General features: G+C 33.3%; 2 protein-coding genes across 3 annotated transcripts; both read right to left on the reverse strand.

Moving 5' to 3' along the window:
• Positions 1-14,964: 14,964 nt before the first annotated feature.
• On the reverse strand, positions 14,965-20,386 carry LOC122609740 (pentatricopeptide repeat-containing protein At2g15980). Of its 2 annotated transcripts, none has more exons than XM_043782686.1 (4): positions 19,910-20,386; positions 16,059-18,023; positions 15,871-15,973; positions 14,965-15,314 (listed from the first exon to the last, which is right to left on the reverse strand). In XM_043782686.1, the coding sequence occupies exon 2, from the start codon at positions 17,914-17,916 to the stop codon at positions 16,426-16,428; it is 1,491 nt and encodes a 496-aa protein (XP_043638621.1). In that variant the 5' UTR covers positions 17,917-18,023; positions 19,910-20,386; the 3' UTR covers positions 14,965-15,314; positions 15,871-15,973; positions 16,059-16,425. The 2 variants fall into 2 exon arrangements, with proteins under 2 accessions (XP_043638621.1, XP_043638620.1); XM_043782685.1 differs by having other exon boundaries at positions 15,871-15,979.
• Positions 20,387-23,320: 2,934 nt separating this feature from the next.
• LOC122578687 lies at positions 23,321-26,365 on the reverse strand. The gene is made up of 4 exons (XM_043750705.1): positions 26,139-26,365; positions 25,511-25,913; positions 24,422-24,549; positions 23,321-23,975 (listed from the first exon to the last, which is right to left on the reverse strand). The coding sequence occupies exons 1-4, from the start codon at positions 26,223-26,225 to the stop codon at positions 23,511-23,513; spliced, it is 1,083 nt and encodes a 360-aa protein (XP_043606640.1). The 5' UTR covers positions 26,226-26,365; the 3' UTR covers positions 23,321-23,510.
• Between the last annotated feature and the right edge of the window lie 219 nt (positions 26,366-26,584).

Genomic DNA, 26,584 nt, shown 5'->3' on the forward strand with positions numbered 1-26,584 from the left:
AATGTGAGTATCAAGCCATATAGCGAGTATAATTCAAATTAAGTGGTATTATATATGAATTCAACCCAGAGAACATTTTGTTCATATTATGTTTTGATCGAACACTAAGGTCTAAATCTCTCAAATTCACATAAATACTAATCAATTTATTAGTGGTTGGTATGATTGTAATAAGTTTTGATGTTCATACTTTTTTGTTTGGTTCATAAAATTTTTATAGATTTACAAAAACATAAATAATTAATAAACAATGGCATTTTATACGTTATCACCACAATTTCCATTTTCTAGATGAATAATAGCAGATCCGGCTATAATTGAGATATAAATAATTGCATGAATAAGACAATGTAGGCAAAATAATATTTCTAAACTTATAAATACTTAAACTTGGAATATCAATATCAATTCAAAACATAAAATAAAGCTCCATCGAATCCACGTCGTATCATAATCCTCGACAGTGAAGAGACTAAAGACAGAATATTTACCAGAAATAATGTACGAATTCATTTTTTTATTATGTTCAAATGTTCATAATGAAAACACGTTAATATAAGTTAAGTTTATGATAAATAAATTAATACTCGTATAAAAATTAAAAAATAGTAAAAAGGTAATGTGATATTTTTCTTTTGTGACACGTGGCAACATAACAAAGGACATCAGGTTTCATATGGAAGTGGAAGAATGGTATCCTCACAAAAAGAACGGTAAAACATGAAATTGATGCCGACACCCCGACAATTCTCCCCACCTCCTACATATTTACTTTTTTAACCCATCTTCTTTTCCTTTTTTCTCTTTTTCATCCTAACACTTTCACACTTTACCCCCTTATACTCCCAATTACATTTCACATTTTCACGTACCATATATCTTCCTTGATAGTTTACTCTCCAACTTCATACATAGACAAGCAATAAGTGATCATTATATCAGCTCATTTGTCTGCCAGTCTGCCACTAAGTTTGTGTCTTTTAATCAATCAATTTAAGTGATCTACATTCTAAATTGAACGCTCCAATCACTCCAAGCATGACATATATTATCTACTTTTATAACTTTTAGCATGTCTTTAATTTCTAATGTAGTACTGCTAGTTGTTGTGTTTACCTTACATCTTTATTAAATGTAAATCCTAACTTCATGAATTGAAGACTTGCATGGCCTTAACACGCTTCAAGTTGTATTTTCCCAAATGACATAACCTAATTTAGGGTCAATTAAAAGTTAGAATCACCAACAACAACGATAGTTAAATATGTTAAGGACAACGTATGAGAGAGGTGGAATATAAATCGTCATATCTATATCTAAAGGTAAAACTATTGCTTTTGGAAAAACATGAAAAAGAAATAAATAAAGTGAATACCATTAACTTTGCATCTTATTTGTTGTTTAGCGGCTAACTTATTAGCGAGAACTTGATTGTAGCTTGTTTTAACTAGAGAATAAAAGATCAATTTTGTGCTAGCAAATGTAAGTTGATTTTAAAGTATGTATTGCTTTGTGTCGTCATCCAAAGTACTACGTATAATCTAAATGTTTCTCATCATATTTTCCACCCAAAAATGGTTATATTTTTTTAATGAATGCATTAGATATCAATAATATCAAAAAAGGGACTAAAGTGAAAGATGGTCAAAAATGTGGACCACGTTGAAAGCTTTATTCTAACCGCAATTAACCGTTTCCCCAAGAAAAGAACAAAAACTGAAGGCGCCTTCCTAATTCTCTTTACGCTCTATTATTTAAATTAGGAAAATGCTAAATATCATAGTTAACACATACACAAAAGGAAAATCTGTACATATTAGAAATTCAACCTTTATCAATACTATCTTATAAAAAAAACAACCACATGTTAAAAATTACATATATGTAAAATATATTTAAAATATCCTTAATTATTATATTATACAATTAGTTCTTTATTTTTGAAAATATAACCATTGACTCTTTACATTAATTTCTAACACTACTCGTCGATGCCTCTACCACCAATAATAGTCTTTTCCCACTATCTCACCGTCACCGACACTAACAAAAATCTGCGACTATTTTATGTATCTTAACCAAACTTGTATTTAACAAAATCTTAAATTATGCCACAATTACCCATAAATAGAAAAGAGAGACAATTGTTCTCTCCTTCACTATCTGCCGTCTTTACTTCGGAATCCCTATCACTATTTGTTTGTCATGAACTTGAACAAGAGGAATTATAACATACGGAGTGTGATTATTTTTGTTTTCGAACCTCCCCGGCCCATTGTCGACACTTGCAAAATGTAGAATCCGATTCTTGCAAATTAATATTCGTCCACTACCATTTTAACCGATTGTTAGAAATCTTTAGAAAGCCATTGATTGATTCTTCCAATCTTAGAAATCAAATAAGAAAGATAGTACGTTTAAAGTTTTAAATGATGTAACATTTTTACATAATGAACAACTATTATTATAGTAAAATGTAAACAAATTAAGATTTAATTATGCAGGTGATGCAAAAGTAAGTGTATCGCTTAAGTTGGGAGACACATGCCCGAATGGTTGACTTGAAAGTTTGACCAGTAATCTTTGCTGTCTTAAAAGTATAAAACTAGTGATTGGATCAGAGATAGAAGATGGGTTGCAAATGAAGGTACAATATTTAATTCAAAAAGTACAAACGTATAAGCAATGACATGAATTCCAAGAAATTACTCGTTGTCATTCCAGTTATGCGAACTGCCACAGCATTAATTTGGTCTTGTGATTGAAGTTATATTACTAACTTTTTCCTTTCAACTTGCCAATATTTTTATACACGATTGATGCATATAATGTTTTCTTTAGGTTGTATTTGTAGCGTTTATGTTACCACACACAAGACAGGCAAACGAATTGTTTGATTGAATATTCAATATGAGATTAATATGGACTAATATCATGTAACGTGTTAAAATCGTTAAGAAATTTATCAAGACACGAATTGATCTGTTGAGATTCGTTATCCATGCATTAAGGACACGTTAAATTGACTCGTTAATACCCACTAAAAGGTCTTATCGCGTAACTTGTTAAGATTTATATCGATATTTGATTTTAACATGTCCGTGTTTGAAAAGGTTTAATTTCGTGTAACATGCTATTTTAGTTCTAATGTGAAAGAGTAGGGGGTGCTTGGTTAGATGTATTTGGAGGTGAGAAATGATAATGATAATAAAAGACTATGTTTGGTTGAAAAAAAAAGTTTAATCAATACCAAAAGTGGGTAATAAGCCATTATAGAGTCATTTGGGGTAATCACTATCCATTACCCAGTTTTTAATTTCTCTCCACTAACCACCTCCTAATTTTTCTCTCCACTCACCTCTTACATATCAACAACAACTTCCTGTACGTTATTCACATAACATAATTGTTATTTTTAATCTTATTAATCAATTTTTGACATTTTTATTTATATTAAATTAATATATCTATTAACTTAATATATAATATTACTAATCAAGCAATATCAATATAATATAATACTTTGATTGCATTACTTAGTATTCCCATTATGTTTTCCGTTTTTATTACTCTATTTAAACCAAACACCCCTAAGTCTATTACACATTGCTCATGAGAAAAGTTTGGATGAAATGCCAACCTTATAAAATGCAAGCAATTGCAATATTAGAATTATATGGTAGAGTTTTTTTCTTTTAAGACTATACATCAAAAGTTATTCCATTGATTTTAGTTTATATTAATAAAGTTAATTAACACCAATACAAGAATGCCTTCAAGATTATAATTCATTGTATCACGCAGGTATTTTTTGTTTTATTAAATAGTGATTATAATTATTTATCTACAAGGAGTTGGTTTAGTGTAATGAAAGCACTTGGCGGTTACCTTAAGGTCTTAAGTTCTGATATGTAAAATCGAGCTTTAAATTTATAAAATTAAAACTCTCTAAAAACTCACTACTATGCACTCACGGGCAGTGGACCCGATCGTTTGTAATATAGTTAAGAGATAAGTCTGAGTTCGTTCTCAGGGATTGGAAATGATTAGTTGCTTATGAAATGGTTTGGAAAACGGGTGTTGCTTCGAAAATCCTCTTGACAAATAAAGTAAATTGGTTTGCAAAATAATTGCATAAACTGAAAAAGATTTCAGACAATATAATTAAAAGTCATCCACCTTGACTTCCCTCAACTTCAAATGTGATTGCATTTAATGAAGAACAAATTATCTAGAGTTTAAAGATAATCGTGACAAGATTAAGATACTCACGTGGTACCACCAACCGTGAACAAAATATCGAATCACCTAACTGCCAGTTAAATTACCCAAGCCGGTACCACCAAAACTAAGACAATTCTTCTAACAATCAGTTTTATTGACTATCAAATTATCAATTGAACCTATGTGACAATAGCGTGGTACCACCAACCGATATCAATCACGTTGACAAAATTAATCTTTTCTTAAAATGATATTCACTATCATACCATGAACTAGTGATAATTACTTATAGACAAGTAACCGTTTTAAAATCACATACACATTCAACTGGTACCAACAACGAAGAATCATATGCAACCAATATCAAAATTAATTAATGAAAAGAATTAACATCATCAAGATCACAGAACAACGATAATTAAATAAACCCTTTTGAATATTGCAATCACATTATCCGTCTTGTTTCATCAAGGTGGATGATTAAACGTTTAGCCACTCATGATCAATCCACAATAATAAATAAAATAGAAAAGAAACATGATGTACCAATCGTTTGATGAAAAGTAAATTGCAAGAAAATAAGTAGATACGATCTAGATGGGTGCCCGTGAATCTTCAACGAATCCGCCTAAGAAATAATCTTGATTGGAGGAAGAAGAACCCTTGTAGAACAGCTCCTAGAAAGATTTTTTGATGATTGATTTCAACCTAGGGTTTGCTATATATACTCCCCCAAAATCTGATGCAAAAACAAGGAAAGTCTTGTTTTCCCGTGCACCCACTGCGGCGCAGTGGGGTTGAGCCTTCCCTAACTGCGGCGCAGTGAGGTGTGGTTGGACTTTGACTTCAAGTGACTGCGGCGCAGTGGCTTGTGTGACCACCACTGCGGCGCGGTCATTTTCCTCGGCCTTCATTTCTTCCTTTAGTGACTGCGGCGCAGTCACTTCGTGCCTTCCCGACTGCGGCACAGTCGGATAATTTCAATAAACTTCTGTGGATCTGGGCTGCGGCGCAGTGGACTCGATACATCTCCACTGCGGCGCAGTCCTGTACTTGTGTGGAGCCAAATTCTTTCGGTCTCGATTACTTGCCAAACTCTACCGTCTCCTCCACTCAATTTAACTCTCAACATCATAACGCACTTCCGGGCCAATAATCATCCAAAAATGTACCAAATGAACGCGGACCTTGTTTAGAGCCTGTAAACACTAACAAACACCATAAACGCGCCAAATGCATACAAAATGACTTAAAACATATAGTAAAATGGCCAATAACGATGTGGGTAATGGGTATAAATTAGTCACATCAAGTTCGATTCACGCTTGGAACAAAAAATATTCTTTTAAGATACTTGTGATCAATGAAACCTAGGTCCATATGTGAAGTTCTATGGACGCGGGTACAATTCTTTGAGATGTCCTGATCATGCGGAAATTAGAATGGAAGTATCGTACCGACATTATATGGCTCATATGGGATAAGTTGATGATTATTCAATAATGATACTGGGGCTAGGATTCCTCTCATTTACCCTCCACCTCCCTCGATTTATTACTATTTTATCTTTGATTAAATGTTGACGGGTGTACATGTCTTAAAAGTTAATTAAGTAGAATTAAATGTAAAATAAATTTTGCTACTATACACGGTTTAGCAAAAAACTACGAGATTATAAAATTTGCTCTATATGTTGTTAAATGATTGTTTAACATACAGAAAAAATGGTATTAGTCTATAATAATTTTTGTGTTTATAACTCCTACTCTACTCATCTGTTTGTGCATGTGACACGCAAAAATATATGATAAATTGATAGATAACTGAAAAATGTCATCATCTCTATGTGTAGATGGATGATGCTTAAAATATGAAAGAAAAAAACAATACAACATTGTTCTTAATTAATAACATATATAATTTTGTTTTCTTGGGTGGTCCAAAGGAATGGGAGGGATATTAGGACTCATCAATTACGCATGCAATGCCTTGACCACAATACGCATGCACCCATAATTCTTTTACAAACTCCATACAAGATTGAAGACCGCCCCCAATTTGCTTTGTTAAAAAGTTCCTTAATATTTTAAGGGCATTGTGCTGAAGAACCACCCGTGGATAATTGAATTATTGAAGTTAAAATTAAAATCAAACTTAAGTTATAGTATTATTCATCTTTTAATACTAGTACTATTGTTATGTACTTTTTTGAGGGTAAACTTGACACGGTTTTATGTCTCATTTGTACGAGTTGAGACTCCATGTACCTAACCACTTATGTATGACTTGATCATGTACGATAACAACCTTGGGTTAAAGGCATACACAAAAAAAAAGGTAAAGTGAGAGTGAGACATTTTAAGTAAGGTATTCATGGAGAGTTGGACATTTGACTTTAATATGTGCCTAGCTCGGTTTTATTTTGGTCATTTTTCGAACTCTTTTATGGGAGAAGTTGGAAGTGGGCATCTTACGAGAATTTCAACACCGTCTTACAATTTGCAATGTTATCGTTTAATTAGCTAGCAAGAATATGTATCAATGAAACTGTTGTCTATGTTATTCTAAATATGGTTTCACTTTGTTTATTTTCAGACTTAATCTTATGCGGTGTCGTCCCATGGATTTTAAAGACCCTGCGTTACATTATTTATAAGGACCTTTATCCATATCATTTACGTATTCTCTCATTTTATAGAACAAAAAAAATACCTTTTATAATTAGCAAATCCAGACAGAAACACAATATCACATTGTAATTGTTGGGTATTATGATATGAATATTTAATATTAGCAAAAGAAAATTAAACTTTTGAACCCTCAAACAAAACTATATTTAATATTAGCTAGGCCCTATTCATTTGAACATGTTGAACACCCTCAAATCCGGCCCTGATCTTATGTTTATTCTTTTGTCAAATGTTCGTCATATATATATGGACCGACATCTTTGGTTTGTTTTGAGTTTAAACTTAAAAGCAGTGAATACCAACTTGGCCCATATTGTCATTTTCTATATTTAATTTTTTTGATTTTATACAGTGCAAAATGGATGTATTAGGCTTTGTTTGTGCTTTTTTATACATGACCATCATTTGTAATTACATGATTTGGACCATACTTTGTCGAAGCATATTACTTTTCTATAAGGTGGTCCTTGTTTATATGCAATACAAGTAGTTACCTGGCATCTAATTGTATTCTATATAAGAATCAAATGTTGTTTGTAATCTATCTACGTGCTTAATAAGATTATCTCTCAACGGTCGAGACTTGTGTTTTCAGGGTTGTAATCTAACTACATGTCCAGGAATTTCTACATGTGCCATTGATAGGTTTTTGAATATAAATAAGAGTAAATTACATTTTTCGTTCCTAAAGTTGGCATGTTTTTCACTTTTGATCCTTAAACTTTAAAAATTACAATTTTGACCCTAAAGTTGGCCAATTTTTTCAATAATCGTTCTTTGGCCTTACGGCGTTAAAAAATGGCCGTGAACGTACACACGTGCTAGACACGTGAGGGCACTAATGTCATTTCACGTTACACCGAGGGATGAAAAGTGAAAAAATAGCTACCTGAGGGACGAAAAATGAAAAAATAACTACTTGAGAGACGAAAAATAAAATTCATACAAATAAATTTATTCTTCCATTCATTCTTTTCCGATGAAATTTTCCGATCAAGTCGGAAAATTTACCATATATGGTAGCTATATAAATTGTATATCTATATCTACTAGCTAGTCCTAATACCCATACGATTTATGGTAACTATATAAATTGTATCATAAAATAATTTAAATATGTCTCATACATGATTCGTGAGTATGAAATAAATTGTGGTTAAAGTAAATTGATTAACAAAGCTAAATTATAATAAACAACAATGATAAATATAATATATGTTTAGTTAGAATTTTGGATTTACCTTAAAAATTTTAAACCACATCAAAACTGAAATTTGTAATCATAGTAGATGATAACAAATAGCCTTGTAATTTCGGAAATTAAACTCAAAATTTTGAAGTATTCATGTTAATAACTTATTATAATTCATATAAGTAATAAAAGTTGAAGAATTGAAAATGAAAAATAGACAATTTATTAATGAGAAACGATTAATTAAATAAGATTATAATATTTTTTGTATTAATAAGTCAAGAGTTAGAGTTTACAACTAAGTCTAATAAGGAAATTGAATTTATATACAACTAAAAAAAAGCTAATTTTAACCAAAATATTAAATTACGTGTCGATCAAAGATTACGACACGTGTCGTTTCAAGAATATGTCAATCATGTTTTAGTTTATTAGTAGATATCTTCTATAATATAAAGTAAATTTTATTTTCAGTTTCAACATTGAGTTTTATGTTTCAAGAATTTTATGTTTAAACAATTTATAAAAATCACATTACATCAATAAGCTAAACTACTCGTCGGTGTCACCACTACCAGAACAACCAATAATTGTCCACAATCACCGCCGCCGACACCGTACCGCCACCACCACCACCTGTCACCGCCATCACCGCCACTGCTGCGCACTACCACCACACGTCACCGTCGTCACCATCATTACATCGTCACCACCGCCAAGGGGCGGATGTAAGTGCATAACACCGGGGGTAATGCCCCCTATCACTTTGGGCCAATCGTTTTACATGTGTAGAGTTTTTGTCTTAAAGAACTAGGAAATCCCATACTTATTCACAATGCCCCACATGAAGCCTTCTGTGTTTATCAAATACACCAAAGCCTAAAGTAAATTTCATTTTAGTTTTCTGGCATAAATAAATGTGGGCCGCTTAAGTAATAATACTTTTTGCTAGTATTTTCTCATTTATCTATTACACTCTCAAAATGACAAAAGTGATACAACTTTGATGAATACTGAAAATATATGATTTTATTTAAAAGTTTAAAAATTATATTTTGATTTGCAAAACACAAACGTGACCTGTACATGCATATATTTATTTTAGTAATTTTGCTATATTCATTCTTTTACAATCCCATTGAGCTTTTTGGAAGTTTGAAACTATCGAAGAAAACATATATGAATGGATATAGAGAAATTACAAATGCATAGATATAACAACTAATTTGATGAAAAAGATAGTAACAAGATAAGTTTAACATCTTACAAGTGATACATCAGATACATATAAACGTTTTTAAGACATTTTAGTAATAAATATAACGAGTGTTGTATAGGTAAACAAGCTTGTAATTTTCAAAAATTATGTTTTAATATCTTGGTTAATTTTGGTTGGAATACACAAAATAAAAAGTCCGCATGCATGAATAAATTGTGATTTGTTTACTAAACTATTGTTAAAGATAAAAGAGGATAAAATTGAAACATTATATGATAATCTTTGTATTCTACCAAACCTAGTTTAATCTCTTTTTCTCCGCTTACCACTTATCCTATTCGTTTTATCACCTTTGTCATTGTGCTCCTACATACGAAAATCCTGGATTCACCTCTGACCACTGCCGCAACCTCCATCACCGTTGCCGCTATTATATCGCTGCATCGCGCAGGTACTGTTCTAGTTAGTTTGATTGGAGAAGATAAGCAACAATTGGACCTTTTAACTAATAATAAGCTCCGTCGCCAGCCGGTTAGGAAAATTGACGGCGTAAGGCCGTGGGAACAAAAAGAACGTGCTGTGGGGTTGTCGACGGCGAATGTTGTATAGTCATGTGATGGCACGTGCTCATCTGACAACATAAAATCAAAGTATATGTATCATGTGATATTTCGCCACCAAATGAGATGAAGCCACGACACACCTTCTTTTCCTCATTTATTGCTACGACCCTATCACAATCCAGTATCCACCACGCGAGGGCCTCTAATATTTTTCTTGAGGTTATAACATTGAATGTAAAATACCAGAAAATGATATATCTTCTTTTTTTTTTTTTTTAAAGTAAAGTTCTCATTCAAACTCACCCCGACAAAACGCCGGCGGTATATATATGTACAAGTATTACGTCAACATACTATATAATCTTAAATTTACACCAATCGCTTCAAGAAATACTATTATGCCTCGATCTATTCTTGAACCACAGATAACCAATCGACTTAATTCCTTGTAGCAAGCTATTGATCTTAAGGGTAGCATTCTCGAACTTGATGTCATTCCTTGCTTTCCAAATGCTCCAACACCCAATGATAATAATTCCTTCTAGCGCTTCTTTCTCCTCCTTCGACTTCATCGACCTCTCATGAATATCTAAGAGATCCTTTAGTTCAAACACAAAAAAAGGAGCAGTATTACACCAAGCTTGGACCATGTGCCAAACTCTAGCCGCAACCACACAATCGCAGAACAGATGGTCCACTGTTTCCATATTCTCACCACACAAAACACACTCCAAATCGGAGCTGCCACCATAGACACACTTCCGATCCAGCAAGGCCTTCATGGTGGGGATGCGGTACATCATAGCTCTCAACATAAAGAGATTACATTTCCGGGGACCCATTTGCACCACTTGAAAACATAGTTATCCCCGTAGTCGGTTCCAGAACTAAGGAACTCCTTCACACTCTTCACAGTCAACATGCCGTCATTCCCACCCGTCCAACACCATTTATCAGACCCGTTTATACCTATAACATTTTCCAAACTGACCAAAAGACTGACTAGCTCGCTAAGAGCGCTAGCAGACCTAGGTTGGCTCCTCCAATCCCAACAAACTTGCAATTCGTTGTTACTTCTGACCAATCTATCACTAACCCGAACTTTTTTTTCCTTTTCTAACTTGAACAAGTCAGGATATAAATCCATAAGCGGACCATCTCCCAACCAATGGTCGACCCAAAATTTTATATCATTACCGTCGCCTAGGACATCTTTAATGCAGTTTTTTTATCCCTTTACCGCCAATTTTCACAGCCTCAACAGATTTAATAATATTAGACCACGTACTAGGGATATACTTGTTGTAAGGAATATAAGACCAACCTCTCTTGGTGTCGTGAATCGCAGCGATAATCATCTAAAATAAAATTTGACATGTATAATCTTAATTTTTTTTTCTTATTTTATCTCTTGATTTTTTAGGTTTTTTTATATGTTTTAATCATAATTAAGATTGAAAGAATTATTAAAAGGGTCAGTTTAAAAAGGATTTATCATTATCCAAATACATAAAAACACCAAAAGTCAAACACAAGTAGTAGATAGATTGCTCATATTTTTAAATTTTTTCTCCACATAGAGGTATTAAAAAAAAGGGCTAAAAATAAGCATTTCTACTTCGAATGAGTTCTCTAACGCAGTCCCGGTTAAAACAACGTTTACTAGACCTGACACTGTCAAATCACGACACGAACTTTCCAGCGAAATTCGTTATTCAAAAAAAAAAACTTAGAGTAAATTACACTTTTCGTCCCTAAAATTGGCACGTTTTGCACTTTTCATCCCTTAGGTGAAAAATTTACAATTTTGACCTTAAACTTGGCAGAGTTTTGCAATCGACGTTCCTTGGTCATACGGCGTTAAGTTTCAGTCGTTAAGTCCCACACGTGCAAAACACGTGAGGGACTAAAAGTGCAAAAGGTGATTAGTTCAGGGACGAAAACTGAAACTTACATTATATATTGTCATCATCTTCATCTTCTCCGGCTGGGTGGTCGGAAAATTCGTCGGAAAACTTAAAGTGCCGATATTTCACTCGTTTCTAACCAAAAGATTTCAGATTCAACATTTGCCGGAAAACTCAAAATCTTGCCGGAAAACAAACTGCCGACCAAACTCAACGAAATGAATAAATCATCACATCAACATGCTCAGAATTTTATCGCGAATAAAACCTTGTGATTTCCAGATCGATTTGAGATAGAAGATCAATAACATGAAATTATGACCTTTTTTTGCTTGATCTAAATCCATGACGTTTTGTTGCTTGATCTAAATCCAATGTGACCACGGTATTTTGAGTTTTTTGGCAAGTGTTGAATTTGAAATCTTTTGGTTATGATTCGTGCGAAAATTAATTTTGAGAAGTTTGTTGGTAATTTCGTGGTCTAATTCAAAGAAACAAGTGAGATATCGACATTAAGTTTTCCGATGAATTTTCTGGCCACTCAGCCGGAGAAGATGAAGATGATGACAATATATAATGTAAATTTCAGTTTTCGTCTCTGAACTAGTCACCTTTTTCACTTTTAGTCCCTCACGTGTTTTCCACGTGTGGGACTTAACGGCTGAAACTTAACGCCGTATGGCCAAGGGATGTCAATTGCAAAGTTCTGCCAAGTTTAAGGTTAAAATTGTAATTTTTTTACTTAAGGGATGAAAAGTGCAAAACGTGCCAACTTTAGAGACGAAAGGTGTAATTTACTAAAAACTTATATAGATGCATACATTAAACAAGTGCGAAGGAAAGGATACAAAACAATCATGAAAGTACATTAGTTAAATAGTGTACATCTCTTCTTAATTTACGTAACTAGTTAGTAGTAACATGCGTAGAAAAATAATGTTAAAAGAAAAAACAAGCATAAAAAAATAACACGGACTACAATATGTTAAAACATTATATAAGCAGCTACTATATGTTTTATATTGGTCTTAATACTCGTACGATATGCAAATTGACCATATTTATTGTACGATTATTTATTTTTGTTTCTGGAAATAATACTTGACATGCTTTATGAGTCTCTCTAATGCTAGTTTCATAGTGAACTTATCCTATTAATATTTACCAATATACTAAAACAGAATTGATGTTTTTTTTTTATAAACACTTGGCTTAATATTTATACAACATGTGTCCTTTTTAAATTCCTAATTTTAAATTACTTTATTACTATCAAACACTAATTTAATCATTAATATAATATCTGGCGAAATCTCTTCAAAACAGCTGTTAAATGATCCGTCGTCGGTAGAGTAAAAAGGATGGTTGTATGGGTGAATGTGTAATGGTGAAGATTGTAGATCTACCAATATACTAAAAACAATTGTAACATCTATTAATTAATATGTGACACAATATTTGAACGAAACCTATTTTTAAAATTTAGGTAGATAGATTTTAATTACCTTATATAATTTCAAGCTATATATCTATATATATAATTTAAAAAATATATAATTGTTTTATAATTATTATTTTCATATAATGTATCTATTTGTTTAAAAAATATCTGTTAATAATACTAATCGTTAACTTACCTAATCTATTGATATATAATGATAAAAATATTAGAAACCTTATTTATTCGTTGATGATTCATGTAATTAACAAATGGAGTTTGCAACAAACTCAAGTTCTTCCAAATTCGTAATTAACAAATGGAGTTTGCAACAAACTCAAGTTCTTCCAAATTCTATATTCCTAAACGATTACATAAAGATTATTTATTAGATATTTTATTAATGATTAAATTAGTGTTTGATAGTATAATAAGGTAATTTAAAATTAGAAATTTAAAAAGAACATATGTCGTATAAATAATAAGCCAAATGTCCATAAAAAAAAGCATCAATCCTGTTTTAGTATATTGTTAGATATGATTAAATGGATTGCAACATTATAGTAATAGAGACATGCATGCTCTGCCCACATGCTTCCATACTGATTTGAGTATACGTGTGTATTAAAGACAATTAAATGACATAATACATTAATACTAGTTAATGATTCAGTTCAATGAATTAAGATATTTATCAGATCATAATTAACAGAAGAAAAAGAATACAAGAATGTTTAGAGTAAATGTCATGATCTCATTGGAAAGATAATCCAGTAATATGATTGAAAATCAAGAAACATGGCCATATATGTTGTTTCATTAGTTGCTTATATTTTTAAATTAAGCAAAACACTATATTACAACAAGAAGAATTAGATTTTGGAATAAAATTCAAATCTATCAACTATTAATGTACCGACACATCATGACAACAACAATAATATGTTAATGAGGTTGGTGGTCCATCGATAAAGTCTTCAAAATTCTATCAGGATTCGAATTACTGAGAGTGGATTATATATTTTTAAAAAAAATTATTTAAATTCTGCATGTCCGAATGTCTTGTTTTTCTTGTAAAATAAAAAAATTAAGGGTCCTACCCAAATTACATGTAGTGAGTCATGACCACTATCGACAGGCTCAAATGATACATTGTCCAACACATAAGCACCGACAATAAGTGAGTGAGAGAGTGGTATATATGAAAGGAATGCCATATCACCTAAGAAGTTAGCACACAACTTGGCACTTGTATTACACATGCTGTGATAATAAAAAAAATTGGTTATGATCTTCAACCCATGCCAACACGGCAACACCCAATTGTATTTGGTAATCAAGAATTTTCGAACTGACACTAGTGTACAATATAATACTAATAGATTCAATTATTGAGTTCAAATCTTGTATGCATAACCTATCATTGGGTCATTTTATAGCATCTGTCTTACCACCTTATGTTCGTACTCGTCTTCTGTGTCATCCTGTCTTACAATGGTCTACCAATAGATAAAGCGATTACAAGCTAAAAGGGGACTGAAGATCTACTAATGAATTACAAATTAAAAGGACATACTTTACTCAAAATTTAACTGTAAAATCAACATACTTTATTGATACATAAACATAAATATATACCCAAACAAATGGAATATTTAAGAAATGTTACAACTAAGCAAGTCCATCAGAATTTCGAGATTCAAGATATAGATGGATATATAACAAGAGAAATTTCACCCAGAATGCAAGCAGATTAACTTTAGAATTTAAGAGAAATATTACAAAAAGATAACTGAATTACGACATACATATCTCGATCTATATGGAAAAATGATACACGTTAAAATCGATTTTGTGAGAAGGAAAGAGGGAATTTCTCGAAATCTTAGATTACTAGAAGCAAGAAAAAAAAAGCAGATATTGATTAAATAAAATCTTTTCAAGCATCATTATTACTCCTGAAGAAATCCTGAGCGGGAGCTCAAGCAACAGCAGAAGAAAATGCTGAGAGGGAGATCCACGTCCACTTTTTGGAGTTACATAAACATTTTGCAGTTTTTGCATCTCATAGACGCCATAACCTGCAAATCAAGATTCTCAAATCAGTTTTTGGAGTTACATAATTTACTAGTATAGGTGTTAGAATTACATTTTACTAGCCACACCTCATCAAGCCCACGACATATAAAGCCCACATTTAGCATGATGGTAATAGTATCGCAGTCAAAGCTACAATTTTATAAAGTTAGAAGCAATAATATCCACACCCTGCAGGCACTATCCCTTATTTCGCTTGCTTAGCATCTAAAATAGACCCCATTCTGCTTATGTTCTGATTCAAACTAACTTCAATATTTCATGTTCTCTTCTCATTGCTTTCAAATCTAGATCATCAAGTGTATCTGTCTTCCCTAAATTTACATTTAGATCACTAATATATACTTAAAGAAAACTTACCCAATAGTCCATTACCAAGTCACAAGCTCATAATTCAGCAGATTACTCATTAAAATTATGGCTATAACTAATTTTAGCATGCCACATTTCAGTTTATTAGTGAATTCACTTTGTAACTTATATCGAACAAATCTAAAGATTTAAGCAAAATACACAAAGTTATAACGAATGATTGATTACCTCACCATCCAGGTTCGCACATTGAACTACAACCAAAGATGACTCACACAACTTCACATTCACACGGTTCTACGATAAAACTGACATTTTTCCAAAATTCACACTGCAACTGCATAAAAGAAAGAAATACACAGATTAACTAGCTCACTCAAACTTCAAATAAGAAATGATGATAGATAGAATCTAACCTTAAAGATGAAATGGTATGTGGCCCTTTAGGGTTCAAATAGGATCCCACTTGGTGGGTGTATATGTCCAAATTCAACTTTCCCGCAAAACAGGAAAAGAGATGGATAATGTGTTGACTAAATGAGTCAAAGCAGCGACATGGATATTAAGGATACGGTTTTATGCATATGTTGCCGCAATGGGAAATCAAATCAGACAAAAACACAAAATATGCCAGCAGGTGTGAGATGCAGTTAAGGACCTAAATCCATGATCATACAATTGTATTCTTCTAATTAACTTTGACTTAGAGTATTAGAATTACATGGCAGTATACTTGTATGGGTAGAACTAGGCCATAATTCTCTTCTCGATCCACGATTTAAGCTACACACACTTTTCGAAAGGCTGTTGCATTTCAAGAAGTTCCATTCTCAGCTTGTCTGCTAGTTCTATGTTCCCTTCTTTCTCGTAACCATCAATAAAAGCACCATAAATCCCTGAAGTTGGTTCATACCCTCTTCCCACCATTTCTGCTTGAAGCTTCATACCTTCATCCATTCTGCCGTCATCACACAAGCCCTTGATTAAAACCTCATAACTCTCGTTCTTAACAGTCACATTGTTTCTCTTCATTGCAACTTTTAAAACCATTAATGCTTCAGAGACCTTATCCTTCTCACAAAGCTCCTTAATCAACACATCAAGCGTACACCCGACTAGCATAAACCCTTTCATACACATATCCTTATACATTAGCATTGCCGAAGCAACATCCCCTATTTTACAATACCCATTAATCAGATGCTCATGTGTGACACAAGTAGCCTCTTTCCCACTTGATTCCATTCCTTTGAAAAATTCCTCGGCCTTTTGAACATTTCCATTTTCACAAAAGCCACCGATTATCGTGTTATAAGCCATAACATCATGCTCTAAACCCTTGTTCTCCATTTCTCTCCACACTCTCATTGCTTCCACCATTCTTCCATTATCACAATAAGCCGCCATTAAAATGCTGTAACTGTATTCACTAGGCAAGCAATCATTTACAATCATATCACTCCAAACTCTTTCTAAATTCTCAACTAAACCATCTCTATAAAAAGCATGCATAATTATATTATATGTGTGTACATTAGGAACAATGGTTTTACCACGATTAACAACTTTTTTATCCTCAAACTCGGTACTAGATCCAAAAAGCTCATTGTAAACCTCATAACCAGCTATGCTCCCATGGTGTTTAGAAACGGACATAATTAAAGAGTTACAGGTACTTGTCATCGGATATATACCTTTGGAGCCCAACATTCGAACAATTTCAATAGCCTGATTGACTCGTTTCGATCGGAGACATGCTTTGATCAACAAATCAAACACAAAAGGTGCAGAATCACACGTTCTGTATGTTTTAATCAAAGTTTCGAAAATCAAAGGAGGAGTATTTGAATGTGGATTTGTGCTATCCTCGCTGAATTTGCGAATTGCTGACTGAATTAGGGTTAGGGCATGGGATTTTTGGCGAGAACGAGCAAGTGTGTGAATGATTGTGGCATAGGATAACAGAGAGTGATGACAGAGGGAGTGTTTGATTGTGAAGAGAAAAAAACGGAGGGCTAAGTGTGGATTGTTTCGAAGTTGCAGAGTGATTTCAGAAAATTGGGAAGGATTGAAACCGGATGGGAAGAGAGTACGGAGATGAGTCCATCGGGATTTGGAGCGGTGGTGTTTGAGGATGGAGACGGCAGTGGTGACTGTGGTATTATCGTCAGGTGACGGCGGAGAAGAGGCGGCGGAGCAAAAGTGGATGATTCTGGCGATTGGGGAGAATAAGACAGTGCGTTTCGATACACTGATAGAATAAAACAATGCCATTTATGGAGTGTTTTAAGCTTCCACCGGACTCTTAACTTGGAGCTGTAGGGGTAAACGTTTAGGCTGATGTGAATCTACAATATGACTTACGTCATAGTTGGCATATCCTGAAACACAAAATGAAATGAATCACGTATGATACTTTCCTGGACAATACATACAGCCGTGAACAAACAGATTGAGTGATTTTAAAACATTTACGATGTCTTTCCAAAAAGACAGTAGATACTGCCATTAATAAATTCAAAATCTCTAGATAAGTTTGCAGAACTTCTCCCAATCATTAATTCGCTATAGAAATCAGACATACATATTTATACTTATCTATACTACCTTATAAAGCATTTGACCCTCCCATTTTCTCAAAAAAGAACTTGATCAACCCAAACTACCCCTCTTTTTAATTCACTACTTTTGAATATCTTCACCTAATACCTATAATACCTTTAATGAAATTATTTACAACATACATCACTCAACCCTTAAAACAACTACACTATCTTTTTTTATATCGATTACTTTTACATTAATAACCATACCTTCACCACCACCCGTCGCCGCTACCACCGCCACCACCACCACCTGTTGTCTCCGCCACCGCCACCACCACACCGCCACATCGCGTGAGCATGTGACTAATATATTATAAAGCAAATAGGGTTTTCAACTTTCAACAATGTACATCTATATGACTATATCTATATCGATATCTATATCTATAATATATTATCTATACTACATTATAAAGCATTTGCTCTCTCTTTTTTCTTTTTCAACATTCAACTAAGTTTTTGAAAACCCTATAATGCCCTTATTATTTGTTCACTAATTTAAATATATTTACTTAAAATAACTATAATACCCTTAGAGGAAATCTCAGCCACTCATTTTCATCTCTCTCCTCCATAAATCATTTTATTCTTCTAATTCATTCAAAATCTTTTATCTCAAAAACCATACATCGATAATTTATAAAAACTATATGGGTGTTCTTAAAATTCCATTTTTCTTTCCTTAGAAAGGCCATTCGTACACTTTCGACGAATTTTTAAATCCGAGGGCGGAGCCTGTACGGCTAAGGCATTTGGCTATCACACTCTATGACTTATCACCTCCTATGATCGATCACACTCTATGACCTATCTCCCCTACCATCTCACTGTCGCAACGCACGGGAACTTTCTCTCGTAAAGCTAAAAAGAAAATAGGATTTTCAACTTTCAACTTTAAACAATGTACACATGCTAATGCATGGTGTACAATACATCTAAACCACATTACATCAATAACCTACACTACTCGCTGTCACCGCCGCCACCACCGCCACCAATCGCCGCTTCCGCCACCGCCACCGCCGCGCGCCACCACCACCACCTGTCACTGCCATTAATCGCCACTTCCGCCACCACCAACGCCGTGCGCTGCCACCCGTCACCATCGCCGCCACCGCCATTGTATCGCCACCATCGCCGCCACCGCATGCCAGCACCGGATGCCACCGCCGCATCGCGCGGGTACCATTCTAGTACGTATATATAGATATAAGAATTCCAGACCTTTGGAAGTTAAAAGCAGCAAATATATTTCAAATAATACAAACTTAAGGGTAATGGGATCAAATAGTTAACTATACACGCAATGTGTTAATGATCAGAGTAACAATACGAATTTAACGGTCGTGAAAACAGATTGCACTGCTAGTCATATTGAGATCCTATTATACACGGTTTCTATCAAGAAATGGGGCAAAGTAAACAAAAGCAGGTGAACTTCATAAATTTGTACCTCAGATATAAAATTGGCAAGACTCGTATGCTATTACAATAGCTACAGATACAGATAAAAAAGAAATACTCGTATTAACTAATGTTCTAGTTGGGGAATTTTGTCGAACAGTTGGCGGGTCATCGAAAAACAAGTGAAAGTAATTCATGAAATGATACACAGCATTGCGTTGCGTACATATATAATCATAAAACAAACAGATTATTACCTCTGAATCAACACAATCGATGTACGAGCTAACACACACATACACTGCTTTTCATAATTTATTTGATTATATTTTCTTTTGTTAAACCCTCAGGCCTCAGCGACGTTCTCTTTCGTATAAGTTTAATTTAATACTCTGTAAGCTTGTTTCTTAATGTTCCAAATAAAATTTAAAAAAGTAGGAATTTATTATATACGTATTTCATAAGGATGCTAATATCTATATTATATTATTATTTAACACTATTAAGAAAAAAATCTTGTTAAGGTGGTATTCTACTGGCTTAAAGTGATAGAGTTAAGGTGCAATAGGATGTATGTAGGATGTTTGGAGGTTAATAGGTATGGTTTGAATATGTTAGATGAATTGGGAGCAATGGCTAGATATTACTGCAGGAACTAATGTAACATTTGAATATTTGATAATGATATTGGGGTAATGGGGTTGGAAATATTGTGGATAAGTATTGTCATTGTAGTTTGTGGTTAACTGTAGACATGGAAAGTGTTATGTACTTTTCATTGCTTGGCAATCAGCATAGAAAACTGATAGATTGACACGGGATATATGTTCACAAGTTTATGATTAAATATATGGTTACTACAAAAGTATCTTCTTTATATATACATGAGCAAGTATTTGCGCGTTGTGGTGGTGAAATGATGGGGTGATAAGTCATAGAGTGTGATAGCCAAATGCCTTAACCGTACGGGCTCCGCCATCAGATTTAAAAATTTACGAAAGTATATCGAATGACATCTCTAATGAAAGAACATTAAATTTTAAGAACACCCATTTAATTTTTATAATTTACCGATGTACGGTTTTTGAGATAAAAGATTTTGAATGAATTGGAGGAAGAAATGATTTATGGATGAGAGAAAAAAAAATGATTGGTTGAGATTTGAGGAGAGATAAAGGGTGTTAGGTAAATATAGAATTGATATATAAACATTTTGGGAAAGTAAATGTTGAAACTTAAAATGTAAACAGGAGAGACCTGCTTTATAATATAGTATAGATATATCTTAATTTTAAATGTTTTCAAATTTTATTTTTATTTCATCCGTGTTTAACACGGGATTTAGATCTAGTTTAACACTATTAAGAAAAAAATCCTGTTTCCGGGTCGGATTTTTTTATGTGTAGAGACAACATAAAAACCCAAAAAAAGATAAACTTATAAATTTAATAAATTCAATATCAGAAATGGTTTTTTGTGGTATAAAGGTATAACATTTGGTGATGAACATAGGTAGCATGAAATTAGGTCTTTGAAATGACATAAGACAAGCAACATATGATTTTTAATGGGTCAAATTCGAGTCCCAAAACAACATGTTGTTACTATTTGTTATAGTTTCAAATGAGTTTAAAAATGTTCGAATCTATTGTATACATATGTAATCATAATTATACTTATGTATATGTTATTAAACTACCTATATAGAAAAAAATGTCGTTTTCGTGTCGGGTCTTAAACGTATAAAGGAAACAAGTCCAAAAAATACATAAATGTTGAATTTTTAAGTAAGACCAGATCTAGACTTATGAAAATAGTTTTTGTGGTTTTTAAGTGGCTACAATTTTTTGTGTCTATTGTTTCGGTAATACCCAAAAACTGGTAATGATAGCATGGGATTAGGTCTTGCAAAAGACACAAGACTTACTAAAATTGGGTGTATTTTACGGGTCAAATCTGATTCCCAAAATGCATGTCGAAGCTGCTTGATAATATCCCAAATGAGTTTTAAAAGGTCGAAACCTAGTATATACGTATATTATCATAAAAATACTTATGTCAATGTGATTAAACGGTGTAAATGAAAAAAAAAAGTCTTTTACAGGTCGGGTCTTAACGTGCAAAGGCGACAAGTCTCTCAATAAAATAAATGTTTAAATTCATAAGTACAACTAGATCTGATCTTACAAAAATGTTTTTTTGCGGTTTAAGTGTCTATACCTTTTTGTGTATATTGTTTCGTTAAAACCCGAAAATAGGTATTAATGACATGGGATTAAGCCTTTCAAAAGAGACAAGACTTACTATAAACGAGTTTGTTTTAAGGGGTCAAATCTAAATCCCAAAATAGCATGTTGGAGGTGCTTCTTCATGTTCTAAGTAAGTATTAAAAGATAAGGTATCTAATGTATACATATGTTATCTTAACAATCCTTATGTCTATGTTATTAAACGGTGTAAATAAAAGAAATTGTCTTCCGGGTTGGGTCTTAACGTGTAGAGGAAACAGGCCTCAAAAAAAAAATATGTTATAATTAATAAGTAAAATTAGATATGGTCTTACATAAACGTTTCTTTACAGTTTTTAAGTGGCTGTAAATTTTTGTATTTTTTGTTTCGGTAAAACCTAAAAATAGGTATTGATAATATGAGATTAGGTGTTTGAAAAGAGATAAAGACTTACTTGAACAGGTGTTATAGGTCAAATTTTAGTCCCAAAATAACATATTGGAGGTGTGTGTTAATGTTCCAAATGAGTTTAAAAAGGTTAGGATCTAGTTTTTGTGTGTATATAATCATAAGAATACTTATGTTTACGTTATTATACGGTATAAATAAAAAGATTTGTCGTTTTGGAGTGTAAAGGCAAGATACCCAAAAAAAAAATAATGTTAGAATTAGTAAGTAATACCATATCTCGTTTTACGAAATTTTTATGATTTTTAAGTGCATGCAACATTTTGTATATATTGTTTCGGTAAAACCCGAAAACACGTAATGATAGGATGAGATTAGGCCTTTAATAGACACAAGAATTATTAGAAACAAGTGTATTTTAAAGGGTCAAATTTGAGTCCAAAAATAGCATGTTTGAGCTGTTTGATAATGTTCCAAATGAATTTTAAAAGGTCAAAATCTAGTATATACGTATAGAATACTTATGTCTAGGGATGTGCAAATAACCCATAAACCCAACCCGAACTGACCCGTTTCCGGTCACGAGCCAAGTTTTTGTTGTATTTTCGGGTCAATGGTTGGTCGGGTCGGGGCCGTGTGATGCCAAAACCCGAAAAATTGTGACCCACCCAAACAATCCTGACCCAAGTCTTCACGGGCCGGGTCACAGTTCCATTTTTAATGCACTTGCGGTCACGGGTCAACCAGGTTTGGGTCGGATTTCGTAACGTGTAAATTCCCCCCTCCCCCCGGGTAACATTTCGTATATATTGTTGTAGTAAAACCTGAAAAAAGTTAATGCTAACATGAGCATATGCCTTTCAAAAAGACACGAGGCTTGCTAGAAACGGGTATATTTTAATGGCGTAAAAGTTGAGTCCTAAAACGAGTTTAAAAAGATCAAAACATAATGTATACATATGTAATCATAATAATATCTGTCTATATTATTAAACCGTGTAAAAAACAAAAAAAAAGTTTTTAAGGTGAGATTTACGGAGAAGTACTTTTCCAAAATTAAGTATATCAAATGATCCAAGATCCAAAATATATAGATATCCAGTCGTTTTTCATGAAAATTGGTACATGAAAAGACACTATGTGTGAAGAGGGAAAATGGACTTTACTCTACATCTTAGATTACTCAGAGACAAAAAGAAACGTCAAATCTTGATTGTAATTCTAATCTTTCCAGGCATCTTTGTTAATACGTCGGGAAGAAACACCAGCAGAAGAAATGCTTGGCGTGAGAGGCATGGAGGGCGTACTGGGTGCTTCCACATCACCCCAATCATCACTCCAAGTGTCATCCCACCCATCTTTTTGGTCAAAATCTATGTTGGGCCTAGCTGAAACCGGGAGTTCGGTATCTAGCTTTTGGTACTTTATACCATTGTTCACAAGACGTCTTCTTTGATAGGTAACACACACAAGGACTGATACTGTTACTAGTAACAATGCTAAAGATACAAGTCCGATAAATGGAGTTCGCCTGAAGAGACTAGTGTAAGTCAGTTGTGGCATGTAGTTTGACTTCTTCGTGGGGTTATGTGTAAGAAAATTTATAAAATCAAGACTGCAACTGCCTTTGCTTGTTTTTAGAGTTATATGCTTTTCAGTTTTTCCAGATCCTATTGAAACCGTAACCTGCAAGTAAAAGTTTTCGAGTCAATAACAAGCTGCAACAGAAAACACTAACTACTGTATAAGACAATCCTCGGAGGTCAAGATAACAATTGAGACTTGTATACTTATGAGTTTGTAAGTATGTAGATCTGGGTTGTGCTCTTATCTATTACCCCGTATGAGTCAAGTAGGTGAAATATTTATTAAAAAGTAGCCAAAACGTTACAAGTCAAACATATCGAAAGTCGCTGAAAGCGTTTTAGTTTATTATTTCTAATGCATGAAACCAAATTGCTTTATGTAATAGTCTTTGTAATCATATTGAACACAGTACTTATTTATACCCGTTTTTTTTCTTGGAAGGCGATTAATTATACCTGTTGGACAGCCTACTTTGGCCCTTCACTCCCACCCAACCCACCATTTTCCTCCTTGACTGGGCAATTTTCTTTTATCTGATTAGTTACCTTTTCGTTTTCATTTTCTTGGATTTGAACTTTGGATTTATCTAGGCGAACTAAATCAGGAGCCTTAATATCCACATCCAGCAGGCCCTTCCCCTTATTCTGAATCAAAAGGGAAACCTCTGTAGACTCTGGAAGATAAGAAAACAACAGTCAGCCATGTTTTTGAAGTTAAAAGCTGTATCATCTATACCAATATAAAAACAAAATAAAATACATGACATGCGAAATATAGACCGAACTTAGAATTTCAAATTTGATACGCTCCCACCCACAAGCCCACACATATTTGTCCTAAATACCATTCAAAATAACAAAAACATAACATAAACATAAAAATAATATAATAGGGATATTTTATAGAAGTAAAATCAATATCCCTCACCTGTTTATAATGACAGGTACAACAGGTAAGGTAATTTAAAAGACTCCAAAAGTAAGAAAGCTTCCAGTTTTCAATAGGCATACGGCATACCAAAGTGGTAATCGTTGCAGTTTTCATTCAATGAAGCAAACTCTTTTGATGTTGGGCAAGTTTTGATAAAGACATTGAAATTTATCTCACAAAATGTATAAGAGAAACAAATCTTTAAGGACACTTGTTGTGATATCTTGTTTGACAAGGTCTAGTTTACAACTGCTCCTACCACTGCATAAAAATCTTGCATCAATCATAATGTGCATGTTGTAACTTAAAAAACATACTTATCAGTTACATGGTAAAACTACTTCGAGCAGGATTTTTAGTGATTCCTAATGTGCAGTGATAGATACTATCATACTATGCACCCCCTTTACAAGAATACTATCTGAAAACATGCCGTGTATACTATCTTTATATTTCAAAACATTATGGCTTTTACATATTTTCAAACTAGCTGAAACAAGCAATAGCATTCTATGCATAAAGGAAACAATAATCCAATATGACAATTTAGAAAGTAGACATCCACACCCAAAAAATATAAACATGTGGTTTTTGAAAAGCATTGTATATTTGTATCACTTTTTCCCCCTTTTATAAGTTTTTACGGACCAAAGATTTTGGAAATACATTAGAGGAATAACGAAACAATGAACAAAGTAACATACCATCTCCCGGAACGCTCAAACAAGCAACCATTCCATGATTCTTGCCATCATCGATTGTGCATTTGAAAGCTGAATCACACAATTCTCCTTGAAAACTTCCCTTCCTCGCAGACGACGAACTCTCCTCTTTCAGCGCATTCTTCTCTTCGTCTGCTTTACTTTTCTTGTCCGCCAACCCCTTATCGTTTGAACCCGTTTTCACCTTACCACTTTCATCACCCCCTAATTCCTGACTCGTTGCCTTATCCACATTACCCTTTCCAATATCATTTGAAGACACTTTAGCCTTCTCTAAAGGATCAGTTTTCTTAGTTTCTAAATTAGACCCCGGTTTCTCGTTCAGCTTAGTTTCGGGGTTTGTCGTTTTACTTGTTTCATCAACTGTACTTTTCTTCTCCTTTACCTAATTCAAATTATCAACTTCAGTTACCAATGCTGTCTTATTATTAAGTACTATATGCTAATAATGCGCAAATATTTAATGAACCAAACTTAATATACAAAAAGATTGAGTTCATTAAATACATACTAAGAAAACACCAGTTAACTTAAACCGTATTAAGTAAATGGTATAACCACGAATAAAATATAGTAATATGTAATTAATAGATGAATGAATGGAATTTACCTGAGGATCCACCGGGTCAGCGGAGTGAGCTGTAATTACCAAGATTAAAAACAAAGCAACCAAAAGGGTTAAATTGGTTAACTTCATTGATTAACTAATTAAGGACACAGAAACAGTTAGGCAGTGAAAACTGGTAAGTGAAGATTGATTGATTGATTTAGGGCTTAAACAGGAACATATTTGGCGTGTGTTTTCCTCCACATTGATTTTTTTTCAGAAAAAAATAAAAATAAATGATAAAATCCAAAAGTGGGGATTTCAGAATGTGTGTTGACTCGAGAAGTCAATGTTAACGATGTCAGGATTAAAATGGTAATGGGCTACATCAAGCCTAATTTGTTTTATGGAATTTTTCTCTATCGGTCTAATGCTAACGTAAATGGGCTTTAGGCCTGTTCTTTGTTCCCATTTACGAGCCTTTTTATGTTTTAAAAACAAATATTTCA

Source organism: Erigeron canadensis, chromosome 8 (genome assembly GCF_010389155.1).
Source record: "Erigeron canadensis isolate Cc75 chromosome 8, C_canadensis_v1, whole genome shotgun sequence".
Taxonomy (NCBI): Eukaryota; Viridiplantae; Streptophyta; class Magnoliopsida; order Asterales; family Asteraceae; genus Erigeron; species Erigeron canadensis.